The sequence below is a fragment of the Varroa jacobsoni genome, unplaced genomic scaffold (genome assembly GCF_002532875.2).
Source record: "Varroa jacobsoni isolate VJ856 unplaced genomic scaffold, vjacob_1.0 scaffold_738, whole genome shotgun sequence".
NCBI classification, from domain to species: Eukaryota; Metazoa; Arthropoda; class Arachnida; order Mesostigmata; family Varroidae; genus Varroa; species Varroa jacobsoni.
The window spans coordinates 310932-333553 of NW_019213640.1; the positions used below are offsets into that span (position 1 = coordinate 310932).

At 40.0% G+C, this 22622-nt stretch overlaps 1 protein-coding gene and 1 long non-coding RNA gene across 3 annotated transcripts in view; one reads left to right on the plus strand and one right to left on the minus strand.

The window, feature by feature from the left end:
- The window catches only part of LOC111263138 (E3 ubiquitin-protein ligase AMFR), a 62727-nt gene that overhangs the window by 17009 nt on the left and 23096 nt on the right, over positions 1-22622 (plus strand). Inside the window, exon 1 of one of the 2 annotated variants that reach the window (XM_022837987.2) lies at positions 19076-20197. The exons of the other annotated variant lie outside the window; for it this stretch is intronic. Within the exon in view, the coding sequence (XP_022693722.1) occupies positions 20138-20197 (60 nt within the window). The 5' untranslated portion in view covers positions 19076-20137. Of the gene's footprint in view, positions 1-19075; positions 20198-22622 lie in introns of those variants that run through there. 2 annotated transcript variants of the gene reach the window in all.
- Positions 1224-9842, minus strand: LOC111263140 (uncharacterized). The gene is made up of 4 exons (XR_002682054.2): positions 9432-9842; positions 8435-8841; positions 6722-7026; positions 1224-1641 (listed from the first exon to the last, which is right to left on the minus strand). It is a non-coding gene; the product is annotated as an uncharacterized LOC111263140 (long non-coding RNA).

The window sequence follows — 22622 nt, forward strand, 5'->3', positions numbered from 1 at the left end:
CAGCTTCATTTGAGTGGTCTTCATTAATCGGTAAAAATCTGTGCATCTTCACATTAAGCTACGTGCACTTTCTCTCTCAAAAAAATAGGTGTCACTGTATGTAAATGACTCATTCATTTACGAGACAAATAATTTGAATGTACGTATTTCTGGCGCATATGGGCCAAGAGAGTGAGGCTATATAGGCCACAAATGATTTCGCGCGAGGAAGCTAGCTATTCAACAAAGCTAAACGGAATATGGGTCTCTTCCCGGAAATGCCTCTAATTGTGCTCGAAAAGACGATGCTTTACAGTCACGTGTTATTATTAGAAGACTATAATCCATATACAATATTCATTCATCTTAAGTTTTTGTGCACTGTGCGCTACTAGCCCATCAGTGGGTTGAAGAAGTTAGAAGGGACAGTGACATCTATTCTCTAAAAGCAACTTGACCCAATATCGTTCATAACAAATTCGGGTCTACGATTACCAGCGACGTAGTACAAATATCGGTCGATAACATTGTATTGTCCGAACAATCCCTTGTGCCAATCCAGTCATTAAGATGTCTTTCTTTGACACATGATTAATCACGACGACATGTGGTACCAAAAGGGGGCGAAAATACGGTACCTTAAATTAAATACACGTATATACGCATTGCTACTAGGATGAATCGTTTTCTAGGATTATTTAGCTTTCCTATGAAATTAGCATTAAAACATTCAGTAAATATATGCTCGAAATATATTAACCCATATAGTCCTACTTCACCCTAACCCACATGGTTCTTAAAGCGGGAGTAAAACGTAAAACTCTTATAGAAGATGATTTGCTTTTAAAAAAAGTAGCTGTCGGAAAGAACAAAATGCGCTAGAGAAACGGGCTGGGTAGTTTGTTTGTTTATCGTTTAATAAAAGTTCGGTAAAATGCAGAAAAATACTTAACTATCCCTTAGAAGTGGGATCAAAACAATAATACAGTGACCTGAAATTTTGCCAAAGCTTTAAGCAGTGTATAAATGGAAAAATTTGAAGGTTTGATGCTTTACAATCCAATGGAAACCAACGTTTCCTTGCTGGAAAACAATGGAATGGAACATGGGGCTCCCGTTTCATATAGTTGCGCCTGTCCCTCGATATATATTAAACATTACCATTAAAAACGCATGATTATAGGGCACGAAAAACAATATAATATAAAATGTCTAATCTTTCCTGCTACTACAGATGCTCAAAGTTCTAGTTAATACACTACTGAAAATAGCGGGGTATTTATTTAGAGATCTCAATAAAAGTTCATTTGGTACCGCGGCGCATCTTTGCTCAATTACAACTTTCTAATCATTCAGTTTTCCCGCGTAGGCTTCATCTTTAAGGTATCCCCACAAAAAAATGAGCTAGATGTTCGTTTTGCCATCATCTTCCAATACTCTGGCTGGTGACGCTTCCTGCGATGTTTTTGCTCTTCCGGAACCCTGTCGTTGGACGTCCTGAACAACGCTATCAATTTCTTTAACAATTTTAATTCACATAGGTAGATTTATTTGAAATTTTTTTTATAGTATTGTCTTTGTCTTTTCATTATACGTCCAGACTTCCACTAGCATCTTAAAATATACCTTCTCCGTTTAAACGTTAATTTTTAGGTCCCATACCTGAAAAGAAAAAAGAACCAGAAACTTATGACCTGCTAATATATATGTATATAAATACATCTTTGAGTGACCTTGTGTATATCTCCTTTCCGCCTTGGCTATTCCCATTTGTTTACACTTTCCTTCCTCCCTTCCTTCCTTAGGATGAAAAGGCCTTCTCCATTGACATACACGATGTCGTATCGATGACAGGACTAGTAGCTAGACATCCTTAACATAGAACGTACACAATGGGGCAAATTAATCACTAGAGCTGTATCGCGCCTTTTCTATTGTCTAAAGGTAGAATCACGTTTACGATGAAATCATACGATGCCGAAAAAATAACAGCCCGTTCAATGACACAAGTGGAAAGATTTTTTTCTGAAGACAAACGTCTCGCGTATTACCACACTAAATCTTCGCTGGCATAACGTGCGCGAAAGCGTCCAGGGACGATAGCAGTTTAACTGCAATAATTATGCAAATATTGATACATTACTAACAATTTTACGTAAGGAATACTTTTGCAATAAACACTTGGCAGCCACGCTACATAGGGAAATATATCTGTAATTCTCTATGTTGGCCTTCGAGTGAGGAACATAAGTCACTGGCTTTGCGTACTTTGCTAGAATAACAACGCGGTTTTCTATGACTTGTTGATACGTTAAATTGCATGCACTCGTTGGGTCGTATTCGCTCATGGTACGAAACAGCAAAAAAAAAAAAAAAAAAAAATTTTATTACACACAGTCAATAAACCCCATAGACACATCAACACAACGTAGCTTATACATTTGAATCAATATGTAAAGATTCCTTAACACAGCCAAACTCAATCTGGAAATAGGTGTATGGCTTTGAGATAGATCGTAAATATATCGCTCTGGGCTACGATGGCAATTTACAAAATCCCCTGCATTGTACCTTGATTCAAATAAGAAAAAAAAACAAGGAAAAATGGGGATAAAGCTCAGATAGCAAAGGCACGCTAATTCAGTCAGTGCACGGAGTTGTCTTATTCTGGGAGATTTATTCTAAAACATTTTTTATCCTGTGACTTTTTTTGGGTATTTATGATTGTCAGCCCTTGAAAGCAAGAGGCTGTTAGATGTTTAAAGTATTTTGAAAAATCAGATCTGCGTTGCCTCAGTCGAAACAAAAGCCCTGAAATGGGTTAATGGGGATCTGCACACAGAGGTAACTTTTGGAGAAAACGATGTCCTGGACATTGCAGAAAAATGCCACATTGCCACAGATACCAAAAAAACTGTAGCTTTGGAATACTTTACGATGCATTAATTTTCGGTTCATAATCTTGATGCTGCCACAGTGCGTCTCCGATGTCGATGTGAATTTTTTACACGAATTTAGCCATTAATGCCGTCTGGAGACTTCCGACTAGTCCGAACGATTCCCGACGATGTAAATCAGGACGAACTTGACCGTAAACTGATAATACAAACAGGACTCTGCACGTATTCTGGATCCGCTGAATCTCAAAACGTCTGTCCTAAACCAATAAAGTCATGGAGCTAGGTGGACAAACAATGAAGTAAACATATTTTTTCGTTGTCTTCGATTCGGAATGTGTTCTATGAAAAAAAAAAAACATTCGGTTTCATTGGCTCATTTTTAGAGCGCTTCATTACACAGAAAAAATTTTCGTTCATAATATTCCATCTGCGTCGCTGTTTTTGCTCAGAAATTTTACAGTTCTTTACTGCTACTGCTGCTGCTGCTTCTTTATGTAATTTATCTCTTTTGCGCGTGCTGAACGTAATAGTAAGACGAAAGGTGATATCGTCATTGTTAACAAACAAATCAGTATAAAGACAGCTATAAAAGCAAAAATAGAGAAGCGGAGGTGGAGCGGGGGGTCGAAACGAAGGACGCCTTTCTCATAGGTGTTACATACCTCTACTGTATGCCGCCTACCGAAAAATAGGATTTTTAATTTTGCCCCAGAGGTCAGCACTAGTACGTTTTACATTTTTTGTGAACTTGAACAAAAAAACACCGGAAATCGTTCAGCTCACTGTTCGTTAGAATTAGGCCTAGATGACTAAACGAGGATCTACTGGTTTAGTTCGTTGAAAGTTATTTTCGTTCATGATCGATGATTAAATTCTGCCACCCAGTTAGAGCAAATTGCGATTTATTTGTTTGTACACTCTATCTGGGTCTACTACACTGGGAGGTTGTCCACGACTATTCAAGTTGGTTTATACGATAATGCGTGTATTGACCTCCATACAAAGCGTTTGCTCTTGCGTCTATAAGGAATCATCAAGGATATTCATCTGAATGGCAATTGAACGAATCGTTGATAATGGAAAGCTTAGCGGACAATGTACGGAACGTTTCATATCAATAAAAATTGGCTACGATAAGTACTTAGTGACAATTGTGTAGAGAATCCCTGGATGTGTCGATTTTACAAATGTTTTAAACAATGATGTCTGATTGTGTAAGGGTGACTTCTATCAATTTTACCAGCGTGATCGTCCATTACACCAGCCTATAAATATAAGGCAAACCGTAAATAATCTGCTGCCTCTCTGTCGAGCTTGACCAGAAAAAAAAAAAAAAAAGAGTAAAAAATTAGCCATCAAACGCAGGCCGAATTTTCAATAAACAAAGCCCATCAGAGCGCCCGAGAATGGCCAAAGTCGAAACTCATCAAGGAAATAAATCGAGACACTTCGCATTTTCAATAATTTTTATCTATTCGCGGATGGCCGAAATCGTCTCGTGTAGACTGAATTTAATAAGGTGATTGTAAACGACGTGTTGCATGTACATTGTTTATAAATGTGAGTGAATCGCGTGGTGGTTCGAGACTGGTGACCTAGCTGGGGGACCGTATAGCTAAATATTCCCTATCAAAGAGTTCAACCCCGACCAAAAAGATGCTGACCTGTTGTTCCGTACTGGTTAGCGTCCGTAAACGTTCGCGGTGCCGCAGTCATGCCGATATACAAATGAATTTGTGAACGGAAACATAGGCGATAAATACATTATAGAAGATAAAAACTATAGATATGTGTAGCTAGACTGGATGATAGCCATAACTCGTAACGTCATTGCGTACATTTGTCGTGAACGTTATCGACTTCGTTGGTCACCGCTTTTTTCATGCATCCGAACCCCCAAAGTCGATTCAGTCGCGTAGTTTTTCAAACAAAAACTAAATTGCGTTTTACGTGCGACGCAGCTCTTCATAAGAGCTCAATGCGTTATCACTATTTCAGCTACGCGACGACCTAATCTTTCTTTTCGCTTTCCCTTTTTTTTTTTACCCAATAATGCCGCGGCGTGACCATTCGACCACCTCGCGCCACCTCGGTTTTCGTTAATCTACGGGCCGTTTGCTTGAGTGGGTTCCCATAGCCCATTTTTGGATCATAATTTCGAAGCGTGTAATGTAATTAACAGAGTTTTGTTGTTGTAAAAGTCAAATCTTCAAAACGCTGTAGAAATTTTTATCAGTCAAGTACTCAGAAGTTATTTAATTGTGTCGGCCATAGAGCTTGCATGGCGCGTTAGCGATTTACTAGGACGAAATTATCGAACTCGTAGCGTTGATCTTATCTGAGCTGCTTCTTACATCGAGTGTATCGCATAGCGGCAGTTATTCCATAGGTTCTAGCAAGCCGTTAAATAGCTAAGAGTAATAGATTTATTCCCCTTGTAACAAATGATCACCTACCAAAGACTGTTCTCCTTAATAGCTACCCACACGTCTCGAATAAAAGAGAAATGGCACGGAAGTATAACTACCGATTGGGCATACGCTTGTAGGTGTTTAACAACATTTAGCATATCTTAAAGTACAAAACAATCCGTCCAGTCTCACTAAACTGCCTGTTACTGGACTCTTCAAGGCTTGAGATACAAGATAGGCAGTCAGGCAGACAGGTATGCGAATCGAGTTCACGGCGTAAAATAGAACGTTTCGGCGAATCTTGCCTGGTTGTGCATGGCGTCACATTGTGATTCTTGTGTGTGTTACCGCGCAGCGCGGGAGCCTCACTAAAATAATACTAGGGTGTGATCAAGTACTAGCAAAACGCTATGAAGAGATGGTCATCTCGAAAGGAAAGTTCTACGTATCAACGCATCTAAGATAATCAAAGCTCGTTAATCTCGGTGGTCACCACCGGTCTCGGAGCGGAAAGCTAATTTAGCAGAATCAGCAACTAATAAGTGTTTGTGGAGCCGGTCTAACTTCGAAATTGTCTCAGCAACTTTTCAATATGCAATGAAACACATCATTTTCACTATAAGAGTCCGGCCTTTTTTGTTTTTTGGCGTATTATTTACAAAAGGACGTTCTGCTGCACAACCGCATGCACTCAACTTCAATAGACTATCTCAATGAACTTCATCGAAAGACACTTTTCGCCGAAAAGCTAGCCTAACCCGCAATCAAGAACAACGCTACGCTACGCTATGCTATGCTGTTTGGTCAGTGGGGAAAACTAAAATTCGGCCGTGTCCAAATCATGGCAAAGAATGGGCAAGAATAATATATTGGGGAGTCGTTTTTGGCAAAACGGAAGACGGACTGTAAGACGAACACAAATGATCAAACCAGTGGCCCGTATATATATATATAGATATATATACATACATACATATATATACAGTATCGTAACGTATTTTAGATAATATCGATCTTGATATTGGTATGTGATATAATCTCTCAGCCTTGCTTTGCAATAAATAAGGTAAACTAATTCGTTTTTAAACCCATTATTAGTATCGCGATGGATAGTACTCAACGAGCGTTCAACGAGAGCAATAAAAATATGCTCTTACTCAGCTTGAGAACGGAAATATCAAAAATAGCAGGTGTTCAACGATGGTCTAGTGAACTTTTTTGGGTAGACATAGGGAAATCTGCTTAGCCACACGTATGTTTGACGAGGATATGGATAACATTTAATAACGAAATATTGATAGGTTTTTTCCATACATTTTTTTATGCATAGTTCAATAAGTTATACACGGTTCATATGGGCAAGTGGGTATCTCCACCACTGACCAGACGAAAAGCCCTGGGCCTACTAGATTTTGGCGTCTGTGACTTTACCTTCTGTGGTGAAGAACTGGCCGTCAGGTGGATCGATTTACCAGGCACCTAATTAACACTTTCTTCGCGTTCGGCCGTCGGCTTGCCTTTTCTTGTACAGTTGTCTTGCCTTAGTTGACGGTCGTATCTTTTGTCGCTCGTTGTTCGGTTCAAAGAGTCCCACTGGAGCTGACACCAGAGAATATCACAAGCCGACAAAAACACCTCTTGCGCCCATTGGTTCTTTAATGAGGCACCGATTTTTTAAGCTGGCGGATCTTTTCCATTAGATGTAGGTAATTTCCAACAACGTAACTCATCACCTCCTGAATAGAAGCCCTCTTTGAATGGCTATTGAACTTTTCGAAGTGACAAATTCAACTTTTTCATGTTACTTTATATACACGGCATTTGGCAACATTGTTCTCGACCCGTTTCGAGGCAAAGACAACAAAGGAAGGAACTTTCTATCGACATTACATATATAATGCAAGCACCGCTAGCCTTGCACAGTTCATAGGTAAGCAGAATCGTACGCTCTACTTGCCGAATAATTCTACATGGTCTAGACACTATTCATCACCTTAATATCAATCCCAGCGTCAGGATTATATAATCATAACTTTATGATCCACTAGACACCATTTAACACTCACTGATTTAATTTGTAGCGCGCGTAACTCTTTCCATAATTGACAGGCATTCCCTGGAGATAATCCCTGTTTCTGCGAGCGGATTATCATAAGCGTGATCATTTTCACGTGGAGCTTTTCATTTCCCAATAGAAAGTTATGACCATGATAGTCCGTCTCAAAATGGAGAAAAAACTGCATACAGATTGAATTCAACGCTGAACCGAAGATTTTCTAAAATTCGGGAAACTATTGTGTAATACCATCTCTAGAACCGTTCGGATTATCGCTAATTGAATTAAGCCCGTGATTATGAGAGAATATATAAACGGGATTACCGTAACAATACGAAATATAGATTTAGTAAAACAACTACGATTTTATCTGAAGGTGATCACACACATTCGTCTTTGAGCTTAATAAAACACGTGTACATATAAGAAAGATCAGGATCACCAATATAAGTAATTATCTAGCTCTGCTCCACACATTACCCCATTGTCCTCGCTGACTATTGATAGTTTTTACGGAACCCTCTTTGCGGCGATGAGCAAAAAAATTACTAACCAACCTTTCTTCTTCCCGCTAATATATTCGTGTTAACTATTTTAGAAAAGAGTTATACGCAAATACAGGTAATCAGTAATTACTTAATCCTATAATTCATAATAGATATTATTAATATTATGTGCACTCTAATCATCATCGTTCTTTGAACATATATATCCCGTATATCGTAATTAACTCACCCGTTCCCGTTCCCGTTTCCATGTTGAATTTCGAATTGTCATATACATCACTAGCCCATCAAAAAAGTGCATTGACTGAATTGATAGAACCCTGGCAATGCTTGCTGTTACGGTTTAAATAGTACGTAGCTTAGATTACCGTCTCAGGATTAAATTACTATATTTTTGTTTATAAAACGAAGATAAATCACACAGCTTCACACGATCGTTAGGCGTATTCAGCCACATTTCATGCCAGACACACCCTTTTAGCTGCATAATTGTGGATGGCCTAATTTTATAAATATAATCTAATGGTGTTTAGTCGCACTGACAGCACGGTCATAACTCGGACATTCCACGAAAAGTTATACCTTTATTAAGCTTGCCTTTAAGTAACTTCAGCGTTCCGAACGGTCGCCGTGGTGCAACTAGCTTATTATCCAAGTTAAGCTCGTCCAGTTTCGGCCACAGAAAGTTTTCAATCGGAGACATTCTCAATGACCTTTCCGTGCGAGCAATAGTGACTAGTAAACCGATGATCCTTAACACCTGTTTATAATAACAATATCACTAGCGCTGAGACCTTTTAGCACCAACACCTTTTATTATTGTTAATGAACATTGACGGGTTGCAGACGACCCATGATGGTGGACGTGATGGCGTAGCTAAGAGTCATTGAGCTTTTAATTTATGGCCACATTTCTTGTCGTTTATCGCTTGTCGAAAGTTCGTCTTCTGTTGCTCTAAAGGGGAGTGGACTTCGCTTGCGTACTTCGTCTTCGTTCATAATTTTTCGGCATTTCGGATGCGGTTGCCGTTGTTGTCGTCGTCGTCGTCGTCGTCGTCATCATAACAGCAGCAGTAGCAGTCAGAGCAATCGAGCAAATAAAAATGCGTAATGAAGCTTTTCACCTCGCTTTTCTCAACGAATCGTCATCGGCCATGAGGAACCACCTGGTACCTCACTACATATTCTATGCACGCGAATCAGTCCGATGTCGAATTCCCTGCTCTCTAATATTCTTCTACGATAATTATTAATATAAACATTATCTATCAACTATATATTGTTCTATAAATTGTCGTTGCTTAAATACTGCTGTTGGGTGAAGCACTGACATGTATATTGCGTGTGTTTTTGACTGGTCTAATCAGGACGCTTGTATAGAGTTGATATTCCAAACAGCCGCAGATTTGTGAACGGTTAACTTTTCATAAAGTGTCCCAATATGATTTAGAAAGATTACATTGTCACCGAAGTAAAACGTGCGGAGACGTCTACCGTTAGGGTGGGAGAATGTCGCCTAACACGGTTTCATCTTAATACTATTTTTTTTTTAAACATATGTCATTTGGGTAGCACTTACCTTGAAATTAGAACGCATGATATCAGCGAAAAGAATATGATTCATCTGCAGCGGCCAGCCCATCTTGCTAGACTGGTGGTAATAGTATTAATCGGCGATGCCATCGTAGCCGTAGCCAAAGTCACTATAAAGCGAGCCATTAGAAGCATCTCATTTTACGGGTAGGTTAGCCGACGCAAACAAGATCGTGCTCAAAAATCTCGGTCAACGAAAGCCAGCCCATTAAATCATTACCCGACAGTCAAATTCACACAAATTATGTCTGTCCACCAAAATCTTGGACGCTCCAACTGCTCAGGAACATAATTAATCTAACGTGTGTGTGTATATACTCGCCACTTTTTTGAAATAACGCGCCAATCTCGCTTTCATTATGCAAATGTGCAGTTTCAGCTTTGTATACCTCTAGGCTTGAGGGAACAGTTGAAGTTAGAGGCCTCTTTCAATGCTAATACCAACTCCAGGTCGCCGACCGTTATCTCGTCGAGGTTCAGCCCTCCGTGTGGCCGGCCATCTCGGTTCGTTGCAGTTACGTTTTGCTTTATATCGCTCAGCCGATTTAGCAGATAATGTTCTGAATTAACGCAGATAAGTGTTCTGCCTACAGCTATTAGGCATCTCTGATAGGTAGATCTGTAAGGTTTGCGTACGATGGACTACTTCGGATACATGTTAGTAACACCCCTAGAGACAGACTACTCTGAGGTGAATTTCGAACAGATGTTGAGTATAATGTCAAGTATCCTAAGATCACTTGTCATCAACACGATTTCTAACTGCCATATTATGATTGCTAGATCTTATGGCAGCCACCGCGCTGAACAAAGTATTTAGTGTAAACAAATTTACATCCGATCCGCTGACAGGCCCCTAGGAAAGAAGCGCAAAGTCTTTCAGGCACAGCACAAGTTAACGGCTCACTATTGGCAGTGACATTGATCATTATCATACAATCAATAGCAAGTAGAGCGTGCGTAACTTCCACCTTTTTCGCCTTCGTTCTGCACGCCGGCAGATTCGTGCTTGTCCCCATTTTCCTTAACGACTAATTTCCGATTTTTTTTTATATTTAAAAAATCTATTCGACTATCTTGTGACGAAGGAATGTATAGGCTAAGAGTTTTCTCTTCGAAGAGAACGTTATTCACTCAGACGTGCCTCGACGCTCAACATGCATATTCGTGCAAGTTATCTATCAATATCATTCCAAGTCAGCCGTGACCCTGTCTAGCACTAAAATATATTGCCACGCGTTGGTAGCCTGAATAAAGACGAAAAGGAAAACATGTTTCAAAGGATGAACTCGATCACACGTTATCAGATCGATATCGGCGTCGATTTCTCTAATCTTCAGATTATCGCGTCACGGTTACAGAACTCGGAGCTTCACTCTCGCTTTTCAAAAAGAAGCCAAAATGTCCACGCTATGTTGCTGCTCCCCTTGACTGACCTGGTGACATCGCCCTCCGTTTGTGTGTGTTGAAGGGCGCAAATATTTCTTGAGCATTTGTAACGATCGGGACGGTTGTTACTGGCGGTTTCTAGTTTGGCGGAACGTACGGATCGGCAGAAAGTCGAAACGAAGAAAAACCAATGCTCTACTGATATACCAGAAATCAATTACATGCGAAAGCCGTATAGCTATTAATAAAAGTAACGATCACATCTATGAGACGTGTGGCATTTTCTGCAATTTTGTTTCCGGGGACGAGGTGATGTCGACGACAGAGGTTTCTCTCTGTCCGTCAGTGGCTAAGGCATTAAAGCAGGACAAATATAGGCCTGTTTAAGTGAACAAAATAGGGTAGGTAAGTCAACAGTGTGCAAGCTAGCAACAATTAGGTTTGCCTGTGGCTGCTGAAACTTCTAGGGGTTTTCATCAAAACACATGTTCAGTTGGAAAGCCACTGTTTCAACTACACCTTCCCTACACATTAGATTAGTTTTCGGCCTGAGTTGCCAATAGCATGCTTTTCTAACGCTTACATGTTAATATGGGGACACTTTTTCATTTTTTTTTACACTTTTACACAGGATCTTCACTTCACGGCACCTTGGTCCTAAGAGTCCCAAGAGCTGTCTAATACGTTTCCTTGTGTTACAACATTTGATCTGTATCCTCATGTAAATTATGTTATTATCGTCTTGCATCTCATAAATATATATCTTTATAACGTTTCTACATTGATTTCACGCGAGTGGAAACAGATCTATCTGTAAAATGAGATGACGAGAACGTCAAAAGCACGACGGAATCTCCATTCTATAGAAATAACTATTTGTTAACAACTACGGAATGACTGTGAAAACACCTGCATAGGTTTCGTATGCCTGTCGATTTAGATAGACTCGAACTTGAAACGTCATATTCCTATGGGCTCACAGGATAAGGCCATGGTTAGCGCAATATATTTGTATATGCATTTTACATGAAAAGGTCGTAGGGCGCGCTGTTGTGCATGTCGACTCCTATTCTAGCTAAAGCGGTTTACTATTGCGACTTCGCACGCATCTGTGACCAGTTTCTCACTATGTTTAGTAGCAGTAGATAATCAGGTACACACAATTCTGTTTGGCCTGCATAGAATTTCGTTAGTAAAAAAACGGGTCGATTGCGGCTATATGATCAAGATAAGTACGACTGCGAGATCCTTATTCCAATTCAAAATCCAATCGGCTGTCCTGCGGAAGGACTAATACGATGTTCGATTTGCCTTGTTCAGGTGACGAATAGTCGGGGCTTAAGAAACCAATCGTTGGTGGTGACTCAGTTTTCTTCTCAAAACTGATTGCGTTTTTATGAGCAAAAATTGTGTTCGTTGCAAGAGGTCAATCCCCGTAACATATTTATTTTTAGTAATTTACCTTTAACTCAGGTTATTTCGGCGATATTGGAGGGCAGTCGAAGTCAAACAACAGGTATCGACCCATACAATAAAGAACAGCAAACTGGATTGCCCTGACATCAAATAACAGCTAAAAGTTACACAATTTACCTGAAATTTATCGAACGAGTTGATTACTTCGCATTTAACTTGTCCTGGTTAAGCAGTCAGTAGTATGGTACACTCAACGTAGAACAGCAGTAAGCTTTGATATATATATACCCAAAAATCAGTTTTACGACAAATCGTTTGAGCTATATTTTAATATTTGTTCGGTCGTCTTTTTTTCATTTGGTACTTGAAATTTACGCGTGGATAAAATGTCGCTCCTAAGTCTCTAAGACATTACGTTGGTTGTGACGAGTCATACGCTTCTACAATCCTTCAACAACAGCAGATGGCCTAACAGAACCCAATTAGGTCATGCATGGTTTGTCGTACTGAAGTTGTTTAATCTTACGAAGGATAGCAAAGCATTTGCTTTATGAGAAAGGTGGACCCAAAAACATCTTAAAGACAAAATTTTTCCAAAAAAAGCTTTGGCCTTCTTTGGAATCAGTTTCATCTTCAAATCTTATTAAATGGCTTCATAAACTCTATCCTGTTCCAGTTGCGAACATGACAAGAAAAAATGGAATATTGATCGTGAAAGCCTGTGGTCCACTTGAATTAATAGGAAAGATATACACTTAATCTATCGAATCGTAAACTAGAAACACCCAAAATGTGTTTTGCTAGCTCTCCACTAAGTTGATAGGTAAAATATCAGAAGGGCCTGAGATTTGTATGGAAAACCGTTCAGTCACATGTGGACATAAGAAAAAAGCGTGTCCTGATATTTTTCTCACTGTCGCAGAGTTCCGGCTAAAGCTAAGAGTGACTAACAGCAACTGACATACTAAAATGTCCTTAGTTATCAAAAGACAAGCTGGCAGGGTCACCTGCAATGCACTTTGTGCAGACTGTGTATCAGTTATGTTGTGGAGGAAACGAAGTTGAATCATGATGGGCCTGAATAAGAATAACGCATTTAAGATAGATGATTTTCCTTAATCCTGAATTCATTAATCATTTATCCTGACTATATAGGTCTATAAATTTCCGGACTGGACGGAGTATGTAGTATAAAGAACGGACGATGCTACTTGTAAATGTTATCCTATACAATATCTGCTCTTGTTTTTTACTACAGGAATACCGTAGATAATTAATTATTAATGATCGTACCTAGCAAAATAATTCAAAGGGAAAGTGGTTAAGAAGAACTTCTTGATATCACTTCAGTCATAATTATTTCATTTAGAACTTACATGATGGATGCTTTTGTTATTAGTAAAACGAATATTTGTATCTGTTCTCTGTTTAGGCTGGAACTTCTTACCAACTATAGCGTCGTATTGTGATAACAAAAATGCTAAATATAAAAACAGAATATTTTTTTTAACATCGCTTCCGGGATAAATAAATTGTTTTCCCGAAGCGCCTCAATGAGACACTTCTGTATAGACCGTTTGCGCGTGAGATTCACCTGGATTCCACTTATTTTTATCACCGAATGCAGCACAAAGAGAGCCAAACCGATTTTATTAATAAGATGAAGGCCTGCGTGTCGCGTAATTTTGCTGCTCATAACAACCGTTTGCTACGAACTTTTCTAGAAGGTAGTCTCATCTTTTCCTAGATGTTGAGCTTTAGCAGTCAATTAAGGTAAGACACCTGTGCTCGAGTCGATGATTAGGGTTTTGCAGTCCATGCAGTCTAAACAATGTCAATCAGCTTTAATCATGAGCTAGTTTGCCAACATTCACTGTGTTAGGCATATTTCACCCCGCCTTTACCTAGAATAATAGGTCCTTCAGCTGACTTTTACAGATGATAACTCTAGAACACTAAATATGGTAGATTACTCGATGCCTACTATATCAAGTCGCTAAGCTAAGCTTACAACTGTTAGAAATGTGGTTAGTAAGTACCGTGCAACGAAACGCTCCATATACCACGGACATACAGACCATTGAAATCGCAAATCAGGATACCCTATTTGAAGCGAAACTTTTTATCTATAATATTAGTTGCTGAAGAAGTCAACTTTTATTTTGTTTATTTTCTTTCAAAGCTATTACTTTCTTCCGGTTACACTCGAGCGCAGCTAATTTTTTTTGTATGTCGCTTATTATAAGTTTCCCAAAACAGACCTGCGTTCATTTTTTAGCACCCGCCCACTTTGCCGATAAGATAATTTGCAAGCTTGTAATTCCGACCCTGCCTCGCCTTGGACCATTGCTACGCCGGCACCCGCTAGACATGTACTTGCCAAAATTGGTATGCTATTAATAAGGCGTTAATAGATGCTGTTTTTCAGAAACACATTGCCGTAATAACGTGATGATTACGGAAAGACCTCGAAAAGCGTTGCGAAGACTACTTACTAGTTTCGTTTCCAACGGTCCTCAACTGCAAAAGCGCACTTACCGTTCTCTGTTCGTGTCACATTATTCCATTTGGCATAGGAGCAATTTCTATTTTTGGGGGGTGCCAGTGTTGTGGGGACGGAATATATGCTAGGACAGATAGAGCCTGTTTGTATCTTTCTGTCTGCTTTGTTTAAACTCAACGTCTGCCCTGTTGAAGCCATAAGTGCTGCCACCGGCAATTGTCGGTCACAGTCTGTCTATATAGGATACTATCGCGCTAAAATCGTATACGCATCCGGTGTAAGCAGACGCAATCGGTAGCGGCAATACTTATGACTACCTATTCTAAGCTAAATCATCCACTTAATCGGATAATGGTTTCATATATTGTAAAATATACACATGTTACTAGAGCTATGCTCGGGAATGGTGAGAATTTATTGAAGCATTTTCAATGTGTAGAAGTTGAAGGTTTCAATAATCTTTTACTTTACATAATTCCATTCTTTTGTTAGATTGAAAGTTAAATGTCAGCAATACGAGCTAGTGTGAATTTGTTCACTGTTTCAAGCCTGACTTCCAAAGACTTTACCCAGATTCGCGGAATAGCTGCCGCGACCAATAGATCGATGCCAGCTGACAAAGGTGTCCACCTTGTATTACTGTTTCATATGTCATAGTCGTACAAATTTAGGGTTGCTGGATTTTTTTTTTGAACAAATTTCAGCTATATGAAGTAGCTGGGTTACATTTTCAAACATAAGTTTAGTTTCTTCAGACTCGCATAATGGCTTATTGCATTACGACTTATGAACTTTACGGACCAGAGTGAAATCAAGTTACGTGGTCATCATATTTTGAGCATTTATGAAGCTAGATGGCGATAAGGGTGCCGTCGATTCTACAAAGTAATTCGAAGCTTCGTAAGCTTAATAGCCTCAGCTTATCAGGAATATGTATATGTATGTGGATATACGTGAGGTAAAATTGAAGTATCGTAGCCACTATATCACATGTCGTTGTTGTTGACACTTGGTTGCTTTCGAAAGAAATAACAGTGACCATCGATCAGTTTACCGTAAATAATTATTTTCACCAGAATCATGCATAACCCTGACGTTTCTACCACCTGTCAAGTTCGGTTTTGAAAAAGGGTTATTACTGCTTCTGCTTACTTCTAGATTAAAATACACTCCGCAAATGTGCCACTATTCAAGCGATTCAAAATTCGGTCTTATGCCGCGTACGAGAACTTCATGAATAGAAGAGCCTTCGGCAAATACTAATACAATTCTTCTTGCTTTTTAGCCACTGATCGTTTTCAGCAAAAAATTTGGCCAAATATATATATTAGTTCTTCTTTCCTAAGGCTGTGTGAGATGCAGCATATAGTTAGACAAGAGGGTCGCACAAACCGGAAAATAGAGACATTCTAATAATTAGCTTGGATCTATTTAAAAGTTTTTCTTATCACAAATAACGTTGCGTTGTGTTGTGTCAGTTAGTATGCGTTAGCTTGTTACAAAGCACCGTCCCATATTCCAAATATAACTTTGCGCATGCACGATACACATAGGCACCGCAGATTTCATGTGCCCTGGTCTTTGTTAATTCTATTTAATTAACTCCTGCATTGGGACCGCTTACTACACAGAGCTGTTGCGTATGGGTAGATAGATCTTCATTTGTTAAATGAGCCACGAAGTCAATTCAAAGTTAGTGCCATCACAAAAGCTTTACTACTTGCATAACGGCGAAGGCCTGAATTTTTGTAGTCAATTTGGAAAATAACTCGGCTGCAAAACAGTAAACACTTCAACTTACCGAACTTCCGCTATAAAAAAAAAAATGACAAAATTAATAATCTGTTGAGGGTGGTAGGATGCCCATGTATTTTTAAGGTTCGAAGTGGCCTAGGCTAATGCCAAGAAAGGCTGCCCTTATAGAGGCAGGTGTAATCTAAGAACAGTCCGGCACAGTCCTGTTTAAAATGATATTTGGTATAAAGGTCGTTGAATTCAAGACAGATAATTATTTAGTACTCTCTATGTAATTATCTAGGCATTAAAAGCAATTTTTCGGAAATTTTGCCGTGGTAATTCTAGGAATCTAGCATCTGAATAAAATCATGTTTCGCACACTTTCTAAACAGGTTTTTTCTTATGATTTCTTATGAAATTATAGTATTTTCATGCTACGGCGGTGGAGCAAATTAGGAGAGGTTATAACAGGAACGGCTTCAAGTTGATACCGCGGCTTGGAACTAGGTAGCACCTTCTTTGGGACTTGTCCTATTTAATAATTGTAAACTTTCACCCTGAAAAAATCTCAAACGGCGACTGGAACGATAATAAGACTTACGCAAAAATGACTCTAACCATGTCCTACGTCATTACTTAACATTATATTCAAGCTCACAAAAAAAAAACAAAGACGTTCCTATATTTTTTCTTTACACCTGGCTGATCAGGGTCGTCTGCTAATTATGGCGCGCAAACAAACCTTTTGTGTTAATGCGAAACTATGGACGTCGAGCAGAATACACGATTCAACATAAACATTTTGCTTTATCAACAAAGACTAGTAGTGTTATATATACAGAGAGAGAGAGAACGGGATTTTGAGAAGTACTAAATCGACTACAATTCTACCGCGGCGAACCTCTTAAACAATATATCCGTTGCTCTAAAGCTAGATTGCAACCGCCTGTGCTTCCCTTTTAAGGGTATGGGCTTATTGATGAGGCTATCCGCCGAACTGATTCATTCGCTTTGGTGGCATATAGAAGTCAATGTTTTGATGGTAAATCTGCATGGCCCATAATCGGCAGCGCATAGAATCGTCGGTAGATTACGTCTGTTTTTCAGTGGCACATGTTAATTTTTTAGAGCTTTTTTCATCACCGGTTCACGATCGTTCATTGATGTGTCAAAAATGGAAATTACAAACGCAGAAACTATAAACTGGAGTTGATATAACTTACAGCCGATGATCTGACAAACGTAAACGCACTTCGGTTCGTTCTGAGAGCCAGCCATCTGAAACAATGCATAACGGCTTCAGTAATGGCCGAAAAGCACGAAGGACAATGATCTATAACTAGCAGTACAGAGACTTCATGACCTCACGTCAATACCACCCATTTTCAAATACCGACCGAACCTTATCTTATTGAAAACTAGTCAAAAATTACAGTAGTAGAACGTAAAATATCTGTGTCAGCCAATTTGTTTATGTGAGATCGAACAAAAAATATTTCCAATCAATTAACGTAGGGTTCACAGTTTTTTCTTGTATTTTATCATACAAATGGCTCCGTTGCGCATCACAATAAAGCTTTAAATTTTTTTTATCCATTATTTTATTTTAGGCCCATTTGCCCAGTCTGCATGGGAAACATTGCAAACGTACACTGCCTGATCTCAGGTAAACTAGCCTATATATTCAGAAGTCACCGCTTCCGTCACAGTTTGCGTTAGTGTATATCATCTTGCACCGTTTGGTGCGTTCTAGTTCTATAGTGTTATATCTTTTAGATATTCTGAGAGGACGCTGTCTTTTCGCAAATTACACTTTTCACATATCGACACGTTAGAATATATTACGAAAGTAACAGAGTAGTTATCTTCAGCACGTAATGGTCGCCTGCATCTTGAACTGATTTGATACTCTGACGTCTGTTTTACACGCTGCCACCATTACTATAACAATTAAGTGCATGCCTCTGCAATGTCGCTTACGACCCCACATATTAACTATAATATGACCGTGCAAGCGGCTCAGATATTTGCTGTTTGCAAGGACTGAACGGATCCCTGACCGTTTTTGTTCTCTGGCTCTATACAGTATTCTGTTTTCTGCCAGGCTACCGAGCGACTTGACGTTGGTTGCGTCACCGCAAAGATCCTACATTTACCACTGCAGAATAGATGCGAATCGATACCGTGCTTGCAACGTTATCGATAAGGTACATGTACTAGTAGCATGAATACGTACTGTTCTATTGTGGCTGTGGCCATAGCTGTCGATATTCTTATCTTTTGTCTTGATGTTTGGACTATTTTTGTGGCTAACGCGGCTCTTTACTCAACCATCGTTTTACTATTATTGCTGCTGGTTCAGCGTCCGCTATCTTTATTCGGTGCTAGGGACACCACCAACTCTGCGCCCCACGAGCACTAGTTGAAGCAATATAGCAACGAGCCCGGCAATAGCAGCTCGCGCGACGCTGGTGTTCACCGCATGGTATAGCTCGGTGCCAGCTTCGACGGTGGCGCTCACGATGCGTGGCGCACGTCGGCTGGCTGGAATTGTCTGCCTGGCGCTCCAACTCGCCTTTCCCTTCAGTCTTGATGTCCTTGGTGCCCTCACCAATCGCCTCTTTCTGAACACCACCCGAACGACTGCTGCACGGCAACGGTGCACTGGCCTCATACTATCATCCGTCTACGACGTGAAGCAACCTAATACTTCTGCTGTGAGCAATACCAGACGACACTGCAATGGATAAGCTTATATCGGCTTTGTAGCTGTAGTTGTGACAACGGCTACAGACGAATAGGTCGCCGTTGCGTGGTTGTCCGAAATAATCCTGAATGAGTTCTTCGACAGAAACTGCTACGTTGCGGACTTCTGATCTGGTCGGTTATGGTGGTAACGGCACCTCTCACAAGCCAAGTGCCGTTAGTGAAGTGAATCGTGGATAATAGTTTGAAGTGGATGTAAGGCTCGTTGAATCTGGGTCTCCTTAAAGGCTGTGATGTACGATTCTCTGTTATGCGCAGAAAATGAACGTATAACTTGTCTAGCTGCTGAATTCCCGAACTAATTGCTTTTTGGGACAGGCTGGTCCTATGAAAGGACGGATCCTTAGAGAACACTCGGAAATATGAATGCGAACGTGCGAGGCGGACAAACTATCTGTGCACGGTTCGTCCAGTTCGGGATGTAAAAATTACCGATGATTATTAGGAGCGCTGTTATACTGCAGTTTACTTGAATTGACCCGTCGTTCAAGTTTTTTTCGATGTCATGTGAAAGATAAAGTATAAGTAATACCGTATATAAACCAGTCCGTATCGTTATATTATGTAAAAAGGAATATTTACATGATTAAGGTTTCGTACAACGAAAAATGAACGAAGACGATGATCATAACGTGCTTGTGCTACACATAAATTGTATTCGCATGTTGAAGTGTTTTAGCTATGCTTTTGGCTGGTTTCACTGGTTTAAATATTTGTATCATGAAACCGTTATGATCGTTGCATGGCTATCGACGACTATTCTAATTAATTGGATTAAGTGAAGGACACTCAGAAAAATTCGGTGATGGACCTCCACCTGGAGGTCTAAGAAATTACCACCGCTGAATCTAAAGCAAAGTGCGAGGTCACCACCCTGCAAAATGTCAGAGACACGGATTTCATCCTTCTCTAGGCTCGCTGTGACGCAATTCCCAGCTAGGGTATGCATCTTTTTGCAATATGTTATGTCGTTGTGAATGATCGAACGAAGATCTTTCACGTCTCTACCATAATATTCTAGCATTCCGCCAACATGACAGCTTTGGATACATCTATCATATAGGAACATTTTTGCTTACATTGACCTTTTAACTAGTAGAACCGGTCTGTAATTCATTTTTCGGATTGCTTTTAGATGCCGTTGCGCAATGGTAGCATAACTATAAGTTCCACATTACAGAGTCGCTAATTGAGATATGTTACGCAAGATCTACCTGCATCTTCGAGCATCTGAATGATGCCAAAAACAATAATCATAATAGAGATGGAATACGTGTCAGGATCTTTCAGCATACTTAAACTTTATTTTCACTGTCCAATAGTTTTGTGTGTACGTATAACTGATGTGTATTGACCAGATTTCGGTGGAGTCAAGTAGATGGCTGCCTACAGCGTTAAACAGTAAAAGTAAAAATTTACAAAACCGATCACGCCGAAACTAACGTATCGTCTATGACCAGTTTTATCTAGACGCAAAACGCACATTCTATACCATAGATGGGCTGACGTTCTTGCATTGCCTGACCTTCTCCTGTCGCAACAGAAATCCCCGTTGCTAGCGCTGCGGGAATTTACTTGAGGGGACCTGAACACCGAAGAGGAAGGTAATAACTCACATAAATTGGTACTGTGGTTAAAATGATTCTTCTCATCGTATCGTCATCATTTCAAGTGTATTTGATACAGACTTTTAAGTTAGGGCCGGAAAGCGGACTTCGGTATGAGCCATTAGTTAGCCTTTTTGCGTCCTTCGGATTGTATGTCGATAAAAAGGCGTACTGCCTTTTTGATAAGACCTGTTCATAGATATACTCGATCGTTAAGTATCTGAGTGGCATTTAATATGGGCCAATATTTTTCAGTCAGCTTTATTTAGCTAGCTTTTGCTACGACATTAAATTAGTGTTAGAAATCGAATTCTGTATCACCTGTTAAACTTCGTCTTCTAGACTGCGTTTATTCTATGCATCAATACTGCTAAATAACCAGGATAATAGTCTTCTTCCTATTATTATTATCATTATTACAGTAGCGTTATATAATATGAAGGTCAAAACCGTTTGATGTGGGTTTTTGTCGCTGATGCCTGGGCTTCATGGGCTCATTTCGACAAAATCAAAGAAGCAATCCATTTGGTATAGGCTACGGACTCGTCTTAGGTTTTGCTATTTTATCAGCCACTGGGCCTGCGTCATCGCTCGCGCCAATGGTCGAAAAGTAAATAACAAAGATTGAGACACGATAGTTGCAAAATTGCAAGCGTGCACACAAACACTCAGACAAATATAACACCAGAATCGATAGCGTAGTTAGCATCACTGTATCTGCTCGGCCGGCTCGGAAGCACAGAAGCTGGCGTGTTTTCCGTGCCTTCTTAGATCGACGTTCAGCTAGAGACGTGCGCGCGTGTGATTAATATCCTATTCTACGTCGTACACGTAATCGCAAACAGTATATTTAGATTTCATTGTTGCTGCTCGACGCTAGTGAATTCCAGGGACTGGGTCGTTGATTAACTCAGGTTCAAACCAGATGGCTCAGTCATGGGTTTTTTAGTTTGTGTATACGTGCAAGAGCGTAAAGGATATTACGTAGACCATGAAGAGTCGACAGGTACAGAAGCTTGCTTGGACAACAAACAACAGCAGTAATAATAACGAATGACTTCTACAGCGACAGCAAACACCGTTCGCTCACTTGACTGGCAGAGCGGGGACCTCCAGCCTCCATTATAAGATATTTATGAGAAAGCCACGAAACAAAAGTGGGGCAGCATAGACAGTCTAATGCGTTCGTCTCTAGTACGCGTGCTATCGACATCATCAACTATTTACTTCGGTAGCGTCATTGGTCAAATTCAAAAGCTGGCTTGGATAAATCGTCTGACGATACTTGCGGTAAGGTAAAGCCAATGACATTTTAGCCCACTGCCATTGTGAAGACACTGTTTGGCTCTTTGTCGCTCTGTTATCCGCTTACGCGTTTTATTGGCCTTTATTGCATATTGTCATCACTTGGTGGCGCGTCTGAGCCGATTCGTCGTCTGGTCGGCTATAACAGTAGCCGTTGGAGCAGCAGAAGTATTGCAGATTTTGCCATGGAAGCAGTGTGCGGACAAAAACAGGAACAGCATCGACAAAACTTCGTGGTTACATGAGTTCTTTTTGTTGCCCGCCGCACTGGCAAAGTCACTATGACGATAACCATCATCATTGCAGATGATCTGGTGTCGAAAGTAACTTTGCTCTTGCAATATAGTTGCACACAACGCGTGGAACCATCGGCTGACACCTCCAGAATGACGTCGTACTCGATCGAAAGGACTGCGACGAAACTGATAGATAACGGCGGAAGAATAAAACCCAG